At 43.4% G+C, this 19742-nt stretch overlaps 1 protein-coding gene across 1 annotated transcript in view; it reads left to right on the forward strand.

Moving 5' to 3' along the window:
- PELI2 (pellino E3 ubiquitin protein ligase family member 2) overlaps positions 1-19742 on the forward strand; it is a 75614-nt gene that overhangs the window by 42575 nt on the left and 13297 nt on the right. The window contains exon 3 of the mRNA XM_082760843.1: positions 16440-16541. Within this exon, the coding sequence (XP_082616969.1) occupies positions 16440-16541 (102 nt within the window). The remainder of the gene's footprint in view (positions 1-16439; positions 16542-19742) is intronic.

A 19742-nucleotide genomic window follows, 5' to 3' on the forward strand; every position in this document is an offset into this window, starting at 1 on the left:
TGGGTGGCAGAAAGTGGCTCGCACACAGGTTTGTCTCTTGAAGTGCAGCAGCTGCCTAGCGCTTTGAGCTTGCTGCTGGCACAGCGCCGGGGCTCCTTGAAGCACACTCAGCTCCGCTCGTCGGAGTGCTGAGCGCTCCTAGCGTGCAGCCAGGAGCACACGGGATGCTGAAAGGCATCCTGCTCTACCAGGAGGGTCGATAACGAGAGCTAGACGCTGAAGTCAACTCAAATGGGAAGCTTTTTAGCTAGGGAATAGCTAACTATTGGAAGAAGCTAGCAAGGAAGATGATTTATTCCATCTTGAAGCGATCAAATTGGCTTGGGTCGGTTTTGAGGAAGATTTTAGCCAAACTACACTTATAAAACCCACTACAAGAACAACTGGATGAAATTAGAAGATGTCTGGTATGGGGAAAATTGGAGCTGGCTTGAAGATACATTTTTAGATATAAATTTTAAAGTCTGAGTTAGTTAATATTGATTTCTCCAGGAGAGCCCTTAAGTGCGCCAAGGCATTTGGTTGCTCTGAAGCAGGTGTTTGCTGCTTTCTTTGAAGTCTGTTTTTGGGGGGAATAAGTCATACCACAGAAACTGTAGTGTTGTCTTTGGTGATGGAAGATGCTCCTGTGGGTTAAAGCACGCACCGCTGGCATTCTGTGAAGCTGGATGCGGAGGGTAAAGGATGCCATAAAAACAAATTAGGGGTGGCTGTGAGTGAGTGCCAAACCTGAGGCTTTTTTTCAGGTGTAGAAAATAACAGTGCTAGGCTGGGGGGGAGTAATATGTGTGCACAATGGGGATGGAAAACCTGGGGAGCTTTAGTCTTGGAAGATTAAAGGACGCTGCTGGCTTTATAGCCCAGATGTGATTTGTTGGTTCAGCTCTGTCTGCGGAGGCATCGTATTGCAGGGAAGGAGGTAAAAGCCTGTGCCTGCGTGGATGTGGAGGAAGAGTCTCAGCTGTTTGGGTTTTCTCTTTCTGGTGCCTCATTAGACAAAGCAGATGCAGGCCATCCTTAACAGAGTAGAGATTTAAGAGATTATTTGCTGTTGTTGTAGAGGCTCAAGAGCAAATTCCAATACCAAACCCCTCCTCAAACTGAAGCTTGCATCTAACCTGTGAAAGATTAAAAATTGGAACAGTGCTCTATGTAGTGTAAAGTGGTTTATAATCTATAAATTTCTGTCTATAGCATCTGCTATCAGTTTAGATCCCTGGGCTGTCCATCCTAGCTGAACTTAAAGTGAATCTCTTGAATAAAAACTATTTTAAATCAGTTGTCAAATACAGAAAGGAAGAGGTCAGAATAAGATAATTAGGTAAAAAGATGTTCTAAATGACTTATTTTAGTTATGTATGAATATATTCTGTATATAAAAACAACTGAGGTTGACATATGAGGATAAATTAAGGTAGTTGGGGAAAAAAAAAATAGTTGTAGAATGAAATTATCACAGAGCTTAAGTATGGGAGAATCAATATAGAAATTATTTCCATAAGGGGTCTGTTGGACAAAGCGTTCTGGGACAGTAAGTTATTTGAAGTCATGCTGCAGATGGAGTGCATTTAGTTACAAAGGCTAACATCCTTCCTTAGGTATTTATAGAAGAACTGAGCAGGAGTTCCTCTTTTTTTCTGGAAGTAATTCTTTAAATAAAGCTACTACCTGTGTGATGATCTATATATAAAAGAATTTTTGTGTTGGTGTTGCACTCGGTGTGGTCTCTGTTTTTCCAACAATACTGTGTTATTAAATTCTGTTTTTTAAGGGATAAGTGAATCTGTGCTAGCTTGTAGGGTGCTTGTTATGCAAACTGATAAGCTGTCTTCAGTTATAATTTTATTAAATGCAAATTTGAACGTGTCCTTCAGTTACTGACTTTGAAGAGATTACATTTTTCTTTGCATTTCCATTTACTATCTTTGCTTTAAAAAAAAAGTTGTTAATTTTTATCTGGCATTTGATCTGGACTGTCACTTTCATCTGTTGTCATTAATTAGTCATCTCGCTGGGTTTTGTAGCTTTACGTTCGTACTTTATGGTAGAACCAGTTGGTTGCAGTGCAGATTTCCCATGTTAACTATTTTTAAATCACTTTTAGCTCAGCTAAGTGGTGGCTGTTCAATTTTTTTTGCAATTTCATCTTCGCTGTCACTTCTGGTGGGGGGGGAAAAAAGCTTATTAATTAGTTTTCTACTGTCTGTGTTAAATAACCTGATCTCTTACATGTAGATGATATTTGTTCCTAGGAGGCCCTGGTAGCTGGTTCCTAATTCACCCCAAAACTTGCCATTTGTACGTCGTGTCCTTGAAGATCCCTTTGGCTGGCATCCAGATGTTCCAAGCGTGTCATGGAATCTGATCCAAGGCCATGTGATTCCGGTGCTTTATGTTTTTATACGTTATATAATTAATGTATCGCACATGTCACTTCGTTTTCCAAGTCACGCAGCCCATGTCAATAGATAATTGCTCAACAGCACACAGAGGGCAGAGAAGCCTGGAGGTGAAGGTGGGGCAGAGGAACGGGACAGTGCAAAATACCAGATGCAGGACTTGGAAGGCTTTCATGCAGCAGCTCTACGGTGATGGGGCTTTTTGGCAGCGGGCTTGCAGAAGGGAAGGCATCTTTTGTTCCTATCTGCAGCAGACACTGAGTCATCGATTGGGCGATTCGTAACACTTCAATTTTTATGCTGGAGTCATCGAAGCTCTGAAACTTTACGAACATTGGGCCGTAGCTTACAGCAGTGGAATTTTATATTCGTTTTGTGTGCCAAATGAACTTGAGAGCCTGTGTAACGCGAGCGGTCGAGGGGTAAAGTTTCAGCCCCAGCTGTGCAGATGGAACAGGCTGCCCTTCAGGCAGCTCCCTGGGATGCAGGCAGGTGAGGGCACTTCTGCACAAGCTGTTCCTTTGGCAGGAGCTGGGCTGATGGGCTCCGAAGTGAGAGGGAGCAAGCGGTGACCTCCTCAGCGATGCAGAAAGCACGTAGGCAGCGATGCTCTTCTCTTAGCCTGCAGTCTCCAGCTCGTGTGCTGCCTGCAGGGGAGAGCAAAGCCTGCCTCACCAGCAGGCAGGAGCAGGAGCCTTGCAGCAAAAGCTTCTGGAAGTTCAGAGCTGCAGCTGGAGCGTGGTGTGGTTGATGGACCAGCAAGTGTCATAGGCTCCTCGTGCTGTGTGCGCTGTGCTAGTGTGGAAGGTGGCAAGAAATGAAGTATTTGGGTAGGTTTTTGTTTCCATTTGTTTTTTTTAAGCAGCTACTTGTAAACTTGGCAAATTGTGGCTGGGACATGGTTTAACTTTGAAATGTGTCCAGTGCTGCTAGTAAAACTGTTTGACAGTAGCTTATATATTCAGATCTGTGAATTATTAAATGCAGGTCGTTATCTTGAAGTCATTTATGTCCTTTGCGATGGGCAGTCTGAGAGTACTGAGTGCCAAATACTCAATCACGAGGCTTGGTGGGATTCAAAGCTCTACCAGGAGAGGAGCTGGACTGCGGTGGGGATTTTCAGACTTGTTCAAAGCTAGTTTAAACAACTGATTTAAGAAATTAAACAGCTTACACCACCAAACAAAAAGTGTGACTGAAATCAGTTAATACTGGGAGAAATGATCAACCTTTTATCTGAGTAACTTGTACCCAGGCATTCTGGTGTGGGGAGGAAGAACTTGAAGTGCATTTTGCTGCAAGTATTTTCCCAAGCCTTCTGGGTTCTCCATGTAAAAGCAGACTGCTTTATCCTTAGGAGCACTTGCTGTTCTAGAGCACTAATCAAAACCATGCCTTATTTACAGAGGGGGCCTCTGAAGAGTGTTATGGCACTTCAATATTTCTTCTCAGCATTTATTTCATTTAATATAGGATCTGAAATCCGGTACATCCAGCTGCTGCTTTCCACAGAAATGGAGAAGTACCCCATAATTTGGTTACCGCGGCTTCAATCTTATGCTGTACCTTTTATGTGTTTAATTTTTTTATTGCTTCCGAACTTCAGGGCTTTGAGATATCGCTTTGACCCCGTGCTCAGATAACTTGAGCTTATCGCTGAAGGTACAGCCGAGGAGATGTGTTAATACAGGACAGGATCCTCTCACTTATTTCTGAGCGAGGCTGCGTGCGTGCGACTGGGGGAGGGAGGCACACGGGTCAAATCAGTGCTAAAATCACGTGTGAGCTGCCCGGATTTCGAAGAGACATTCTCTTATCTAATGTTACATATTCATATAAAGCAAGTTTTCTGTAAAGCTCACTTTAAATTTTAATAAACTGCCGAAGAGATAAGGGGTAACTTCTGGATGCGAGTGCATCCAGCACAGCCTGCTGAGCCCAAATGCCAGCGCTGCCTATTTTTAAAACAAATCTTTGCGGCTTCGGTTTTTAAGCTGGCATGATGCATTTACATTATAGGGCCATAAATTTTCCTTCCCCACCCCCACCTGAATCAATCTTACTGAAAAATGATAGGAAACTTGCATTTGAGAACACAATGAGAATAACAGGAGCGCAGACCAATAGAGGCTACTAATCCTCTAATTACTTTCTGCGAACACTGGGAATTGGGCTGCAGAATATCCTTCAGTTCAATCTAGCGTGCGCTAAATTTATTCCTTCCCAAAGCCACGGAGGGAGGGATTTGCTGCCAGCTCAGACTAGTGCTGGGCTTCGGTGGTCTTTATCAGACAGAAGTGAAACAGATGTGGCCACTCCATTAAATACCCGTCTTCGGGCTTGACTTCCCCTGGGCGCTGGTTGCCCCGTGCTCACCCTTTCACACCCTGAATTTTGAAGTTTAACCAAATGATCAGGTAGGTCCGGTGCTCTGCTCTGGTGGGGCTGAGGACGTGGTGTTTTTGTCACAGAGGTGCTCAGTGTTGGACCGGGAAAGTTTTTTTGGCTCTGCTCCGATATCGAAGCTGTTTAACAGCAGACATTCCCCATATTTTGGCTCAGGTGCTTTCATTCTTGTAAGCTATTCTGTACTTGCTTCAACTCTGTAGCTTACTGTTGATACCCAGATTTTTAGCTCATGTTCCACACCGAAGTTGATAAACAGGCAAAGGGATTAAATAATTGCCTTTTGGTCGAACCTCTCTATATTAGTATTGAATTTATTTTGTAAATCTGTTTAGCCTGGACTGTAAAAAATACTCAGAGTGACCGCAAGTGACAAAACACTGATAAATGAATCCTGAATTTGGTTGTTAGCAGCTTCTTACATTTGGGGCGGGTGGCCAGGAATGGGATGCATACCTCTCACTCGCAGCATCCTCTGCAGTTTACCAGCTAGGAGATGGCATGACACTGCCTCTTTGCATCAAGACAGGGGCTTTAATTATTTCCCTGCATAACTTTTTCTTTTTTAACACACGGTCTGTGAATCAGGGCCAGGCTTGTTGTCAGTTCTGCGCAGATCCAGAGACAGCACCAGAGGGGCTCGCAGCCAGTTACGTTTGGAAATGAGCTTGGCAACTGCACGAAGAGTGCAGCAAGCTCCCTGCTTCCTACTTGTTAGCGGCTTGATTTTTCAACTTCTGTGCAGCAGCATAAATCAGGATTGCATTTTCACTCCTGTTTAGTGTGCTAACTTTATGGCTTAAATCACTTTAGTAGCTTAGCCAAACAGTTTAAACAAAAAAAGCCTCGGTGTTTTGTTTTTTTTAATATACTGAGCTGTGTGTAAGGAATGTGAGTAAGTTCTGAACTTTACACAGGAAGGTGCTTGGGAATATGTCTGACTGATGACTGCAAAGGTTAGAAGTACTTTTTTCTTACTGTAGGCTCATAAAGATTAAAAAAAGTGGCATACAAGATGCATGCCATTAACTGGCACGCTGTTTCTTCAACTTGGATATTAGCATCTGAACATACACCGAGAGCCTGCTGGTCAGACTGAACTTCATCCAGGTAGGAGACATCCTACAGGATCCCTTCCGCTCCCCAAATGCCTTACAGCAAGGATGCAAGGTGCCAGGATGCTTTAAGGTGGGCTTAATTTGCTTTTCCTCCGACGGTTGCTATCAATAATGTTTGTCCAGCTTGGTCAAGTACCAATCGAACTATTCTGCAGGAATTCTTTTTGGTGGTAAGGAAAACACTGCGAAGTCTGGTTTGTTGCAATGACTCGTTGCAATTTCTGTAGGAACCTGGCCGATGGAGAAGAACCGAACGCTTTTGGGTTTGTTCTATCAAAGATTGCCTTCTCTTGGGACAATACTTGAGCTGTGGTGTGAAGTCTAGAAAGCAACTTCTGTCCTTTGTTGTCTTTAAAAAAACTTAACTGCTTTCTATAAGCACTAAATGGCTTTTTGGCAAGAGTAACTTCACATCTCTTTATCTTTTTTTTTTTTTCCTCCTCTTGAGGGATTTTTGTACAGCTGCTTAACAGGTCTGTTAAGGTAACTGTCTAGAGAGTCTTTGGCTGTCTTAATGCAGAATTGATTTGTGTCAGATTGAATTTATGGTTTCTGGAAGCTACAGAATGATATGCAGCCTCTCATCTTGTTATTATGTGCTCTCCTTTGGCAGGCTCAGATTGGTGCTCGTGGGTGCTTTGATTCACAGAAGCATTCAGCGCTGCTGCGCCGAGTGTACAAATCTTTCAGCCTGTGTATTGATAGAAACCCTTGAGGGGACTTTAACTATTTTTTCGCGTGTTTTTAGTTGAGGATTCTAATTTGTGGCTATTTTGTGTGCTTGGCATAGCCAAATACGTAAGCGTAGCCAGGCATCTGCTGCTTTTGTTCGTGATGTATATAAATGAATGGGAGGCTGCTGGCACCAGAGCCTCCGCTACAAACGCTGCTGCATCCTTCCCTAATTACTGACACTTCGGTGGCTGTATCGGCAGTTTGGGGGGGATGTGCTCCAGCTGCTGTGGCAAAATCATGTTTATGCCGTCATGTTTTTGATTTATAGGCTTGTAGTCTTCCAGAAGAAATCCTATGCTTAGTGAACTAAGGCCAAGGGTTTGGGGGTCAGGATTCTCTTTGGGAGGCCACGCATATCAGGGGAAGTCTTAGTGGTATTCAGCATGTGATCTTAGTACAGAGAACAGCATATTCCATGTAGTTTTCAGTGTAGTGGGCTTCTTTTCCAGTCAGCCTTCTAGTATTTCTCTGCAAAGTGACTGTATTGTCTGCTTTAGAAGGACTCCAGTCTCTTCAGCTTCTCTTGCTTTTGAATGGGAAGGTTTCATAGGCTTCCTTGCTATGATGGGAACCAGCTCCATTTCACCATGGCAGTGAACCTTATTTCTACAGAAGCCCTCGCAGTGTGACCAGGTACTGTGGCTGTTGGCATAACTCAGGTATTTCCCTTTCCTTCTTCCCTGTTTGTTGCAGATAGAGGACCTTAAATGTTCGTTGTAAAGTAAAAGGTCTTCCAAAAGCAGTATCTTGACCAGGAGCATGTCCCAACTCTTTGGTCTTGCTTTCCTGGGCTGTTTTGCTTCCTTTGCACAAATAACTGTGAAATATCCTGCGGAAACCACCCGTCAAATTCATGCCTGCATGCGTCTAGACAGTGATATCACTGCATGCTGGGCTGAAGTTGAAATGGGAACAAATGTGTCTTCCAAAAAGTAGTGTAACCATTCCCCCAGAATGGAAGAAAATAAAAATGACTTCAGTCTGCACTGACAGGTACATGCAAATCTAACCTGTAAGGCAGTGGGTGGATCTCTGTATGGAATCATCTAGGTTGGGATGGACTTTTGAGATCATCAAGTCTGGGAATCAACCTGACCTACTGAGTGCTGTCACTAAGCCACGTCCCATAGTGTCTGTAGTGAACAGTGAAGGTAATGAAAAGAGAATACACGGTGGAATAAATGAGAAATTGTGCTATGACTTTATTTTTTTTTAAGTATGAATAAATTACTGTTGGCTCTCAGTACACGATCTGCAAAATTTCCAGGGATATGCGTGTCCTGGAAGCCTGAGACTTCCTGGATTTTTCAAAACCAGGGCAGGTCACATCAAATAGATGAAACTCGGTGCAGGGCAGTGGTTAAACGCGTGTCTGCTGGGCTTCCAAAGCAGGTGTGATGTGCTCCGTGCACGACTACAGCAGGCAGCTCTGGAGCAGTCGCAATAGAAAGCAGAGTGCAGGCAGTAATTTGCCCAAAGGAGCCTTCTGGATTCATGGTTATGCTGTGGGTGGTTGATGCATCTGACTCTGTCGTGGCTTATTGTGGTGTCTGTCTGAGCTGTCTCCAGCTCCTGTCTGCTGGGGGAGGAAATGGAGCAAGCTGGCCAAGGGGAGAGAGCTTCCAGGCTCTGTTCAAAGATGCCTGAAAGATCACTTGCAATGTGATGTTACTTAAAAGAAAACGGAAGGGGAAATTAAAAGTCTTTAAGGGTTAGAAAAATTAAAAGGTCAGACTGGGAGGAAAGTGACTGATGGGTTTTGTAGGTCAGGTGTTGATTCCCAACCATCAAAAGTTTGTGACTCTCAAAACAGTTCTGGAGGCTCTACATTGTGTAGCTGTGCCTGCTAGGATAAAAACGCACCTGCTTCAAGCTGCTTTTAATACATTGAATTACAAAGCAGAACAGCTTGGGTTGCTTTACCACATGTGGCCAGGAGTCCTAGGTGCTAAGGTAGGATTTGGGGCTGCACATGGGTTTGGCCACCTCGCTTTCATCCCTGCAATGCAGGCAGCAGCCAAGCCGTGCATTTTGAACGCCTGCTTTTTGTCTGAGGAGCAGTCTGCCCTGGACTAAAGGCATGCACAGAGGTTGTGTACTCTGCAATTGTGTCTGCACAGACCCTGACCCTCTCTACCTCGAGTTTGGGGCTCGCCTTGTGCTCGAGGAGAGACAGCCTGCGGGTGGGGTGTGAGCTCAGACAGTGCCACACGTGTAGGGTTTTAACAGATTTTCAACCATTAAAGAAATAGTTCATCTAATGACCTGTTACATGCGTATTTTTTTTAACTTCCCCCCTCAGTTTTAAATACTTGTCACTGTTAGCACAGAGATCATTTCACAAACAGACAAAGCTGTCTGAAACCGATAGGGGATTTGTGATATTTTTACACGCTTGTGGTTTCTGTTTGAAAAAAATGAGCTTAGAAGCAGAAGACCAGCACTGTTGTGCTCAGCTTACCACCTCCTGAAGAAAAGTTTTCCCCGTAGGTAGTCGCAACACCTGCATGTGTTTGAAATATTAGTTGGCAATGAGTACTGAGAGCTGCCTGCAGAGCTCCGTCCGTTTCTTTGTGGCAACGTTAATTTTCCTTACCTGCACTTACTGCCTCTTGAGGGCTGCTTTTTAACCATTTCAGAGCATTCAGGATATTGACACCTGAAAGATTAGAGGTAAGAAGAAGTGTTAGCCTTGGTATTCATCTTTATTTTCTTTTTAAAGCCTAGATTTTGCTGACAAGGGGAGGAAGGAAGACCCCTGAAGGATGGGTTTGCGTGGCGCTGGGCAGGAAGCAGATGCAGGCTTGCCAAGCAGCTGGCCCGTGGCTCTGGTACCTCGTTTCAGCCCCTCCTGTTGCACACAGAGCCCATAAAATTTCCATGATAATGTCTCTCATTTTCTCCGCAGAAGGCTGGAGGACAATATATATAATAGCCGTATCAGTAGCTAGAGGTCAGCGTAAATTTTCCGTGTTACTTAAATGCGGCGCTGCAGAAAGAGTAATTCTGGGTGATTACTGCTGGTTTTAAGTCGAGACTGAATAAAACTGCAACTGGTTTTTAGTTAACGGTGCATGGACTGAAAATTGTCATAAATTGCTGGGAAACTTCTGAAGTGGCCACGCTTCCCTGATGTGGGCAAAATGTGTCCACACGTGATGTCTGCTGGCTCTGGCAGGCAGTCCAGAAATCCAGTGGAAATACGTTCTTCTCTTTAGAAGGACTCCTTCCTCGCTAGATAAAGCTTCCTTTTGCTTTCAAGCTGCAAGAACTTTTGTCTGATGTCCCTGAGTGGTTTTATTTTTCCGAAAAGAAACCGAAGGCCAGCAGCCAAGAAAGCGAGCAGTTAACTCATGAAGGCGCTGCTGCTGTCATTAATTTTGCACGCGTCAGTGTGGTGTCGGTCAGCTTGACTACCGACAAAGAAAAGTAAAGTGTTCGCATAAATCACTTTATTGTCCTAACCCAACCTAATTAATGAAAGTAGGGTTCCTCTTCTAAGGGAGCAGCCCTTCCTGCGAGACATCTGCCTCTTTTCTTAATGGATTTAGCCTTCCCTTCTGCTGTGGTGGGGAAGAGTTGGTAACCGTAATAATGCCAAGTCTGTCTCGTGATCTTTGAGGAGCTGGTTAGGCACAAGTGGACTGTAAAGCTTAAATTTCCAAAAGCAGGGGATTTTTTTTTGTCTAGGAAGTACTGTCTGCAGACCAAAGAAAGCAGGAACATCTCTGTTTCTGGAAGTGGCCTAGAGCTGCTCCCCGTAAGCAGCAGAGAGAATTTGGAGATCTGCTCCTCCAGTTGATCCATCGACACGCTCCCTGCACAAAAGGTTTGATCTCAGAGTTAAATGAATGCAGTCACGCAGTGAGCTCCTGACCTGTTCTTGAACTGTGGGGCTGAAGGTGACTAAGGAAAACGAGCAACTTCATCAATGTCAGCGTGCCAGAAAGAGCGGCGGACACCAGCAGATGCTCCTCGATAGGGAACATCTGGCTGGTGGGGGGGGAGAAGTCCATGTATTTTTCCCCTTCTGGGGGAGTTCTGTAAGTAAATACAGAATCTCATATTAATACAGTTTTGGGGGCAAAAATACACCTGTACTTTGCAAGCCTTTCCTTTGGTTTGATCCTTACTCCAGAATGTTTACTGTACTGCTTTGACCACCAATAGAGGTTGCATTCTTCGAATCATTCATAGGATTTGACTTCTGTAAGAAGTGTCTCAGTAATTCATTGCAGGATGCAAAATGGGCTTTCAGAGCTCCCAGAGAACAGCCCATAGAAAAGGGCTGGAAGGAAAATACGGCTTTCCTTCTCGTATTTTGAGAAATCTAACATTAGAGCAGTTCACCTCTTGAAAAAGATTTTCCTCCTCAGGTCAGGATATTTTTCCAGACCCTTGTGGAAGGGCTGGCTTGCTGCTCGCTTACCTCCCTGTGCCTTGCTGGTCAATAAAGGCATTTCTGGGGCTGTGTTGACAACACTGACCATTTCCTGTTGTGCAACAACAAATTAAAGTTTATCCTGGGCAGTGGCCACGGGTGGTGTCTGTGGTTAGGAGAGAGGTGACACTTGCAGTGCTGTCACACTCCTGAGTAATGCTGTTTGTTTGCAGATGTGGTTGTATGCATGGCCCCTGGTTAAATGGGTATACATCTTGTCTGCTAAAGATTTTTTTTTTAAGTGTTTTCCCTCCTTTTTCTATATCTTTTGCCAGCGAAAAGAGTTCTAAGAAATACTGCGTGGTTTCTTTTTTTTTTTTTTTAACTAAACTTTTGTGTGTTCTTATTCCCCTTACCCGCAAGGCGTTTTCATCACTGGGTAGAGGGCACTTTTACTTCCTCACTTCTCAAAATGGTGAAACTGGTAGCAGGCACCTTTCTGGGGACACACAGGGGGAGCAAAGGGTTCGTGAGGGCTGGGATGTTGCGGGCAGGCTGAGTTGCAGTGATGCTGCTGTGAAAGTGTTCTGCTTGATCCCTGCTCCGCTGTGCCCTGGCAGGTTTGTCAGCCGTAGCCTTGAGCTGCTGCTTCGATAGCGAGTGCAGGGTGCTGTGATGAGGTTTTGCTCTCAAACTGGAGAGAAAGTGGCGAGAATAAAAAGTGTGCGTAGGGAAGCAAGGGGGGAAAAAAAAAAGGCTGAGCATAATTGAAACCAGTGGGAAGGGAATACCCCGAAACTTGAAGAGCTGCTACCAAAGCAGGGGTGTGAGGGAGGTGGTTGTGATTGTTCTTTTAAGTTGAGTTGCTTGGGTCATATTTAGGTGAGGGTGGGACAGTGGGGCTTCTACTATCTACCTCTCTTCAGTCTCTGGTAATAATATGGCACTTCTGATGTCCCGAAATCACTGGAACGCAAATCTCAGGGCTGTGGGAGCACCATGTGGCCGAGCTAACTGCAGGGCTTCCTTGGAGTGATGGAGAGGAGAGGAGCCTTCTTCTCAAGGTAAACTGCCCTGACGTACAGTGAGGCTTGGAGCTGCTTCAGTGTCCTCCAACTGGAAGTCCTATGGAGGTGATTGCTGTGCAAACGTGAGCTCTGATCTGAAAAGATGCTTTTGGAAGTCTGGCCCTTTATGCCAAGTGGAGCACGGCACCCCAATCATCTCCTTTTGCTTTTATTTGGCAGTTGGAATTGCTGAAATCCCTCAGCCCCAGTGTGGACGTGGGGATGCTGGCACTGGAATTATTCTGGAAAATCTCCTGCTGCCATCGCTTGCTCCCCTTCTTCCTCCGTGGGTTTTATGTCAGTTAGCCCCCTCTCTGTTTCCTCCAGAGGGATTACTTGAATTCAGCAGCCGGAGACAGCTAACCGTATCAAACAAATTGCTGTGTGGGCAGCTGAATTAATCTACCCTGCATCTTCCCAACAGCATTCCTGCTGGACAGGAGGCAGCGCATGCTATGGCCAGTCTGAAGCCACGTGTTTCTGATTTCTTTGGCGAGCTCGGGCTATATACCTTAGCAATATATACCTTAGCAAAGTATTTTTTTTCCAGCAGTTGTTTCTTTTGGGAACTCGTTCAGTTGTTGTTTTGTTTTGTTTTGTTTTCCCCTGTGCTCAGTTACTGATTTTTGCTAAACTTGTAAGAACCTGAAAGATGTGAGAGCTGCTCTGAAATTCAAGTGCTGTTGGCCTGCAGTCTCAAAAGCTTGGTGGCCTTTTTTGCAAGCTTTGAAAACATGCACTGTTGCTGTGGTGGGTCTTGGTGGCCACGAGCAGGAGGTGGGGAGGTCAAGGTAATGTTTGTGCCTGGTTTTTGTTCTTCTGTGGGTTAGTTCTGCCTGGAAGGTGGAGGTGGTGGTGTCCAGCCTGAATCTCTGAAGTCATCTGCTAGAACTTGTGATGCTATCGTGCATCTTGTGAGAGTCAGGACTTTCCAGAATTTACCAAAGCAATGCAATTAGGGACAGCCCCAAAGACTTGGTGAGTAAAAAATGAAAATAAAATAAATCCTACTGGCAGGAGTAAGTCTGGAAATCTGAATGCTAAAAGCAGTGAAAAAGAAACCTCTCTAGTTTGGGTGATAGAAACCAAAGAGAATTACAAGGGGGTTGGGGCAATCATCTGCAGGCTTTTTTGGGACTTGCAGTGCTGTGGTTCTGTAGCTCCTCAAGCTGTCAAAATCCTTCATGACTTTGCCTACGGCTCCATTTCACCTACAATACGGTTTTATTAAGGTATTTGCCCTACACTTGTCATAGTTCACTGTGCCAGTTTGTGGTTTTTGTGTAGTTCCTGAAATAGTTACTTCTTTTTTTTAGTTGGAAGTGGTCAATTGCTTTGAGATAAGCAATTAAAATAACAGCAAAATGTGTTTTGAATTGGAGCAACTGTTGGTGCTGAGTAGACTGCAAGGATATAAGTAAAAACATTTCTTGTAATATTCTTAGACTTTGAAAAACGGTTATACAATTCCAGGAAACAAAACGTGGCCTTTCTCGCTGGAAACGACTGAGTTTAAACTCAGCCTCCTTAAAACAAGGAAGAAAAGATGGGAGGGAAAAGAAAGTACAGGTCATGCCCTACCTTCGTTTTTCAGAGTAGATATTGACCATGGCCATCCTAGTGGGAATTATTAGCATATCTAAGCCCTAAGTTCTGTAGATGAGGACATGACCTTATTAAATGTATGTCTGGTAGTTCTTACCTTCCCACTTGTTTTGTGTTTTTTTTTTTTCTTTCATTTTTTTTTTTCCAATCAGACCTTAAAACTGCGGTTCTGGGTCTGACCAAGGTTTCTGTTTGATCCAGTATCATCTGACAAGAGCAGGAGCTTGGGGCACACATCCGTGCCTGGAATTTTACCTGGCTGCTGGTGGCCAGTGCTGTATGGACTGGCTGGAGTTTAAGTCAGGACCATCAGGTGAGCAGGATGCCGATGGGCCTGTCCTCCACTATGCACTCAGCTGCCACCTAGGTTTGTGTATTTTTTTGGAAACAAACAAAAGTTTTGTCTGAAAGCTACTGCTTTCTGATATTTGAAATGGTTTCCTATAACGTATGAGTTGATCATTACCAGGTCATAATTAAAATGCCTGTTATAAGGGTCTCTTATCACTTTTAGTATTTCTTATTCTTGAGGCACCTGAAAGCTGCTTGGGGCTCGAGATCCCATTGTTAGCTGTCAAGCATGCAAAGAGGAAAAGCTCTTGTTACGTGGTTCAGTCCTCCAATTCGGTGTTTTGGCAGGCCACAAAGCAGCAGTGACTTCATTTGCATCACATCTACAGGTGTTTGTTTTTGCAGCATACTGCACATCAGCGTGATGGTTACTACAAAACAGCCTGTCCATTCAAAATGAGAAACTTATGATTCATGATCCGTGAGGTACTCTAACAGATAGCTCCTGCTAACCTCACGTTTTTTGGTGATCATTTTGACTGTTGAAATAAAATCACGGAAACTAGACTGCATGGCTTGAAAACACATCACCTCCTAGGTGTTAAAAGCTTGCTTGCAGACAAAAGTACTGGAGGGAACTAGGAGAGGTCATCTCACCCAATGCTTTGCCTTGGGGTATTATCACCTAAGCCTAAATCTTTAGCAGGTGCTGAAGCTGCGAAGAGCTTTCAGCAAGAGGCACATTGTAAAAGCTGTCTCTAATCTGTTGCTGCAACTACTCAGTTTACAAAAAAAAAAAAAAAAATTGTCATTGTTTTTTCAATATTTCATCAATATATTTGCTCATCCTGACTAGGCTTTCAGTATGCATGTAGATATTTTTAATACCTCTCACACTGAGAAAAAGTTTTTAATGATCTGTTTAACAGTTATCTGTAGCATTAGGATCGCTTAGACTTCTGTGAGATGACAGCTGAGTAGAACATTCTTAGTTGCTTAGTTGGACCAGATACTTCTGGACATGTTTTAGTGGGTGGCATCGGTAGTAGGGTGTTGGTTGGACCAGATCATCTTGAAAGTCTTTTCCAACCTTAATTATTCTATGATGCTCCCATCCCTAGCTGTGAGCTGTGATTGTTGTAGATGAAGAGCAACATGAAGGAATGAAGCTATTGAGAGAGAACCTCTTGTAGGTAATGACCCCTTTCAACAGAAAAGTGGAGAAAGCTTTAATTTACCTATTAAATCAGTACTTAAGTGTCTGCAAGTGTTTTCTGGGAAGTAACAGTCATTACCTTTCCTAATTGTGTGCTGTTATATGGACTTTATATTTGCATTTATTTCCTTGTTAGCCAATAGACTTAGTTTCTTGGCATGTTCCACTCTGTCCTGAAGCTTTTATCAGTGCATTTACATCGTACATCTCGTGCAATTACACTGACACTGCATAATCGTTTAAAGTAAGTATTAGTCTTTAAGCTTGAGAGACAATCACTAGCGCCACAGAGATTTTGTGTGCGTCTCAGAGGTTCTGAAAAGATCATCCAGTCCCACCCTTTCTTACCTCTCTGCTGCGACAACTGTGCCCTTGTCCTTTGAAAAAGGGTTATTATCGTTTCTTTCAGAGCCGTGGGTGCTCCTTTGTGGGAGTGATGTCTGTTCTGTTCTTGAACCAGTTCCTGGACTGGTACAATTATTTCTTCTGAAAAAGACAACCTAGAGATGTAAACCTAGGAAGGCTTAACAAGTAAAGAACCCAGACTTAACCAAATAAAGCAGAATAACAGGAGCTGTCCTCTTGTCTTGTTTTAAATACCGAAATACTATTTAGTATTTGCCACACTCGTATCTGTAGCTACATTCATGTCTTTGCTGTATTCATATCTGTAGAGATCAGTTTCCTTTGGCAGACAGTAAGAAATACTATTCAGTGAGTGAGGAAAAACAAGTTGAAAGTGCACGTTCTTCATTACAATTGTTATAAAACAGCCACTATTTGGTGTAACTAGAAATCTGCTGAACTGTAATGACATCCTTACGTCTGAAATCCTGGCACATTTAAATGGAAATCAGCTGTATTGCTCACTTATTATAAAAAGAAAACACAATGAAAGAACCATGAGATCTAGTCTTCAACGGGGTTACAAATTTCCCTGAGGTTTAGGAACTTAGTATAATTTCTGAGGTAAAACCTCAGAAATTCCTGAGTTTTGGAGTTGAAACTATGAAAACGGTAGGTACCAGGTACTTCAGAACTAGAAGCAAACAAGTGCGGCTTGGGATTTTCTATTAAAAACAGAACAAAAAGTCCTACTGTATTTATTTACCAAGCCTTTTAATACACTGTTACGAACGTAGTCAAAGGTGCTTATAAAGTAAAATAAATTTGATGCTAATATTTATGTGGAAACTATAATAGATGTTTTTTGTTCAACAGGCTATCAGCTGTAAAGGTCAGCACAGTATCTCTTACACTTTATCCAGAAACCAGACAGTTGTGGTGGAATATACTCATGATAAAGACACAGACATGTTTCAGGTAAGACCAGTTCCTTTTTTTTAAAAAGCAACATGTGAAACCACAGTTCTGGATTATGTTCTTCCAGGTATTTTGTCTGTTCTGTGGAGTTTTCATGACCAAACCCAGCTGCCTAATATGAGAGCCCTTTGAAATTTTAAATTGTCTGTTCTCAAACCAGCACTATCAGTACCCTTACTGCTTTCACTGCTCTTTGCTTTTTCTACAAGGACGGTGTCACAATTGTATAAGAAGTATTAGAAAAAATGAGTAGTTTGAATTAATGAATAAGCACAGGAATGCACCTTTCCACCTACTCCCCACCCCAGCTCCCAGTTAATTGAGTAACTGCAGTAAAAAGGAAGCAGATAAGGAGTAGAACATGGGATAGGAAAGAGGGAAAGTGAAAGCAAAGGGAGGAAGGGGCATGTGGGAGCTTTGCATTGAAGGAGGCAAGCTGGTGATAGGGTAATAAAACTGTTCCTGAAGGGTATGCAAGTGTATAAAATAGTGTAGGGGACTGTGCTGGGTTTCTCTAAGTTATCTTATATCCAACGTATATGTGTTTCTGTTTCTCTGCATCATCTAGCATTGTGGTAACCTAAGCTATTTTATTGTGTAATGCTTTTATACCTAATAAAAGACTTCAGAAATACAGTAGAAAGTTAGACTTGAAGCTTGGGGGGAAAACAGACATACACAACCTTTTCCACTCTAGACTAATCAGGTCTGTCTTGTCAGTGACCTCTGTAATTAGGGTATCTTATCATGAATTGTTATCCCTCCTTGTTGAGTCTTTCACATTCAGAAGGGTCAGCAGTTGAGTGGTGTTGACAGAAGGGGAAATGACTCTGTCAAGATGAAAAGGTTCTTACTTAATGTGGCTTCTGTTCTTTTCTCTGTGTAACTTTCCTAATGTGATTTAGGCATGATTAGGTCCAAATAGAGATTGAGAAGAAACAGTTTAGTTCATGTGCTGCTGCATGAATGGATCATTAGAAAATGATTTCACAAATGAACTGAAATAGACTTTTGACTGGTGAAAAAGCGCAACCCATCCTTTTGGGTTACTATCTGATATTTGTTTTCTTTTTGCAAGGTGTTTTTTGTGCTTTGAGTAGCTCCAGTGAAACTTCTTCTGTATGTCGGTAATTTGAAATGCCATTCTTGATAGCTAGAATTTTTCTGCTGCTTTTATACACCAACATGAATAAAGAGGAGTTGCAGAACAGCTGCGTTTTCTGGTTGTATTTTATTGACGACTCTTGATTGTATAATAATGTAGTGGTAGTTACAGCTTTGTGTGCTGGAGGGATGTCGAATAATGAGCTGGGGGGATTAGCTGTCACTAGTGAAATCTAGCAGCATGAAGTGCGGAGATGCAGCACATTATAAAGCAGTGCTGCACAGACTGCCCTTGGGGTGTCTTGTTGAAGGCAGTAGGTTACGGGTGCTAATCAAGGATACTTTGGACCTATACCAAGATTTTTGGCTCAGAGGAATCATCTGGTGAAGTGTAGAATAGCCTGGCTAACGTGTCTTCCTCTGGTGCCCTTCAGGATCCTGATACTCAGAGCAGGAGATCTCAGAGTATGCACTGAGCCAGCTTCATCTGCACTGGGGTGGCTGGCACCAGAGCACACATCTTCCTAATGCTTTTTAAGCCCAGATCAGCTCTGGGATGCCTGTTGAAATGTCACAAAAGCTCTCCTTTTATCCCCTTTACTCATGCACTTCTCAGGCCATTATCTGTCATGCACCTGTAGTTGATGCCTGGTTTGGCTTGTAACAGGCCAGACTAGCCCATCTCGATAAAACTTTTGGAGCTGAGTGTTGTTTGTAGGGCATCTCAGTCCTTCTGGTGACCCCTCAAATGGCTAACGTGTCAGGGTTATGGCTGCTTTATTGTTAAAAATTTGTCGTTTCAGCCACCTTGATGTATCGTGCTGTGACTCCATCTCAACTTCCCCTTGAGCACTGTGTCCTGGTCGATGTTTCCTCTGTCTGTAGCTGTCTTCAACGTGCTGCAGGCCTCAGCCTAGAAGGCCTGATGGCTGTGAAAATGGGAAAAGGACTAGTCTGATAGACTGTGGCAATGTTTTGCTGCTGAAGCCATTCTCAGACAGCAGCCTGAAGAGGCTTCTGTTATTTAGGTGAGCCACTAGGCCTTAGTTATTCTCAAGAATTGGATTGTGGGCAGGCTGAAAAGTTGTTTGAGGACTGTCTTGTGCTGCCATTTAGTACCTGGTGGCAAATTCCAGGTTGTCTCTAGGGGTCCACAGGATAAAACCTTACTGCTGATCGACCATTGCTTGCATAGGCAGTCCTTGGAGCTTGCCGATTTCTTATCAAAGGTGTTTTCCTGGCTTTTATAGAACCCTGGTAAGGACGTGGAAGCTGATAAGGGAACGATAATGCCAAGACCATAGAACTATCCTCAGCCTCTGGTTTTGGGCAGATTTCTTAGCTTTTATCTCAGCTTTCCCCCTCTGAAAATGGGGCAAAAGCACTGCACAGCCTCACTGAGGTAACTGTACTGAGGAATGTACTGGGGGGTTGTGAATAACGCTGGCAGTGGGACCTGAAAGAGGGAAAACAGAGGGAAGAGTTCTTGCTTTCTTTCTCTCCGTAGCCAGGGCACGACTTCTAACCTGTGAAGATTGAATCCATTCAGTTAGAGCTGATTTCTCTTTAAAGCGAGGGAGATTCAGTTCACAGAACCTCTCACCTCTTTCCTTCTTCCACTTTGAGAGCCTGTAGTCAGTCCTTTCTCTGAAGGAAAACGTGAGAAGTGTTGGTGACCTGTATTCTGCAGCTCTTCAGGAACAAGCAGGAAAACTTTGAAGACTATAAACGCAGAATTAGTTTCTCACGTTATGCTCTCCAAGCTTCTAACCAAGAAGAAACAGGAATAGATATTAGCAGAAGTGAGGCACATATGGAAAATGTGGAGAGACTGTACAAGGGGCAGTGAAAAAATCAGAAGGCATTGAAGAGCAGTGTCCAGGCTGTCAGACCATCCATTTTCTTGATACCTTCTGTAATGAAATGAAAATTAACGTGTCTTTGTGCATGTAACCTACCAGTTCACAACTGGTTTCCTTTATGCAATTCTGTAGTGAATTCTGAGCACAAACACTACTGTGGAGCTTTGTGTTAGTGACATCCACGTAAAGTTTGCTCATTTGACAAGAAGGATGTGCGAATGTTTCATCTGCTGTC

This window comes from Aythya marila (assembly GCF_965140915.1).
Source record: "Aythya marila genome assembly, chromosome: 5".
NCBI lineage: Eukaryota > Metazoa > Chordata > Aves > Anseriformes > Anatidae > Aythya > Aythya marila.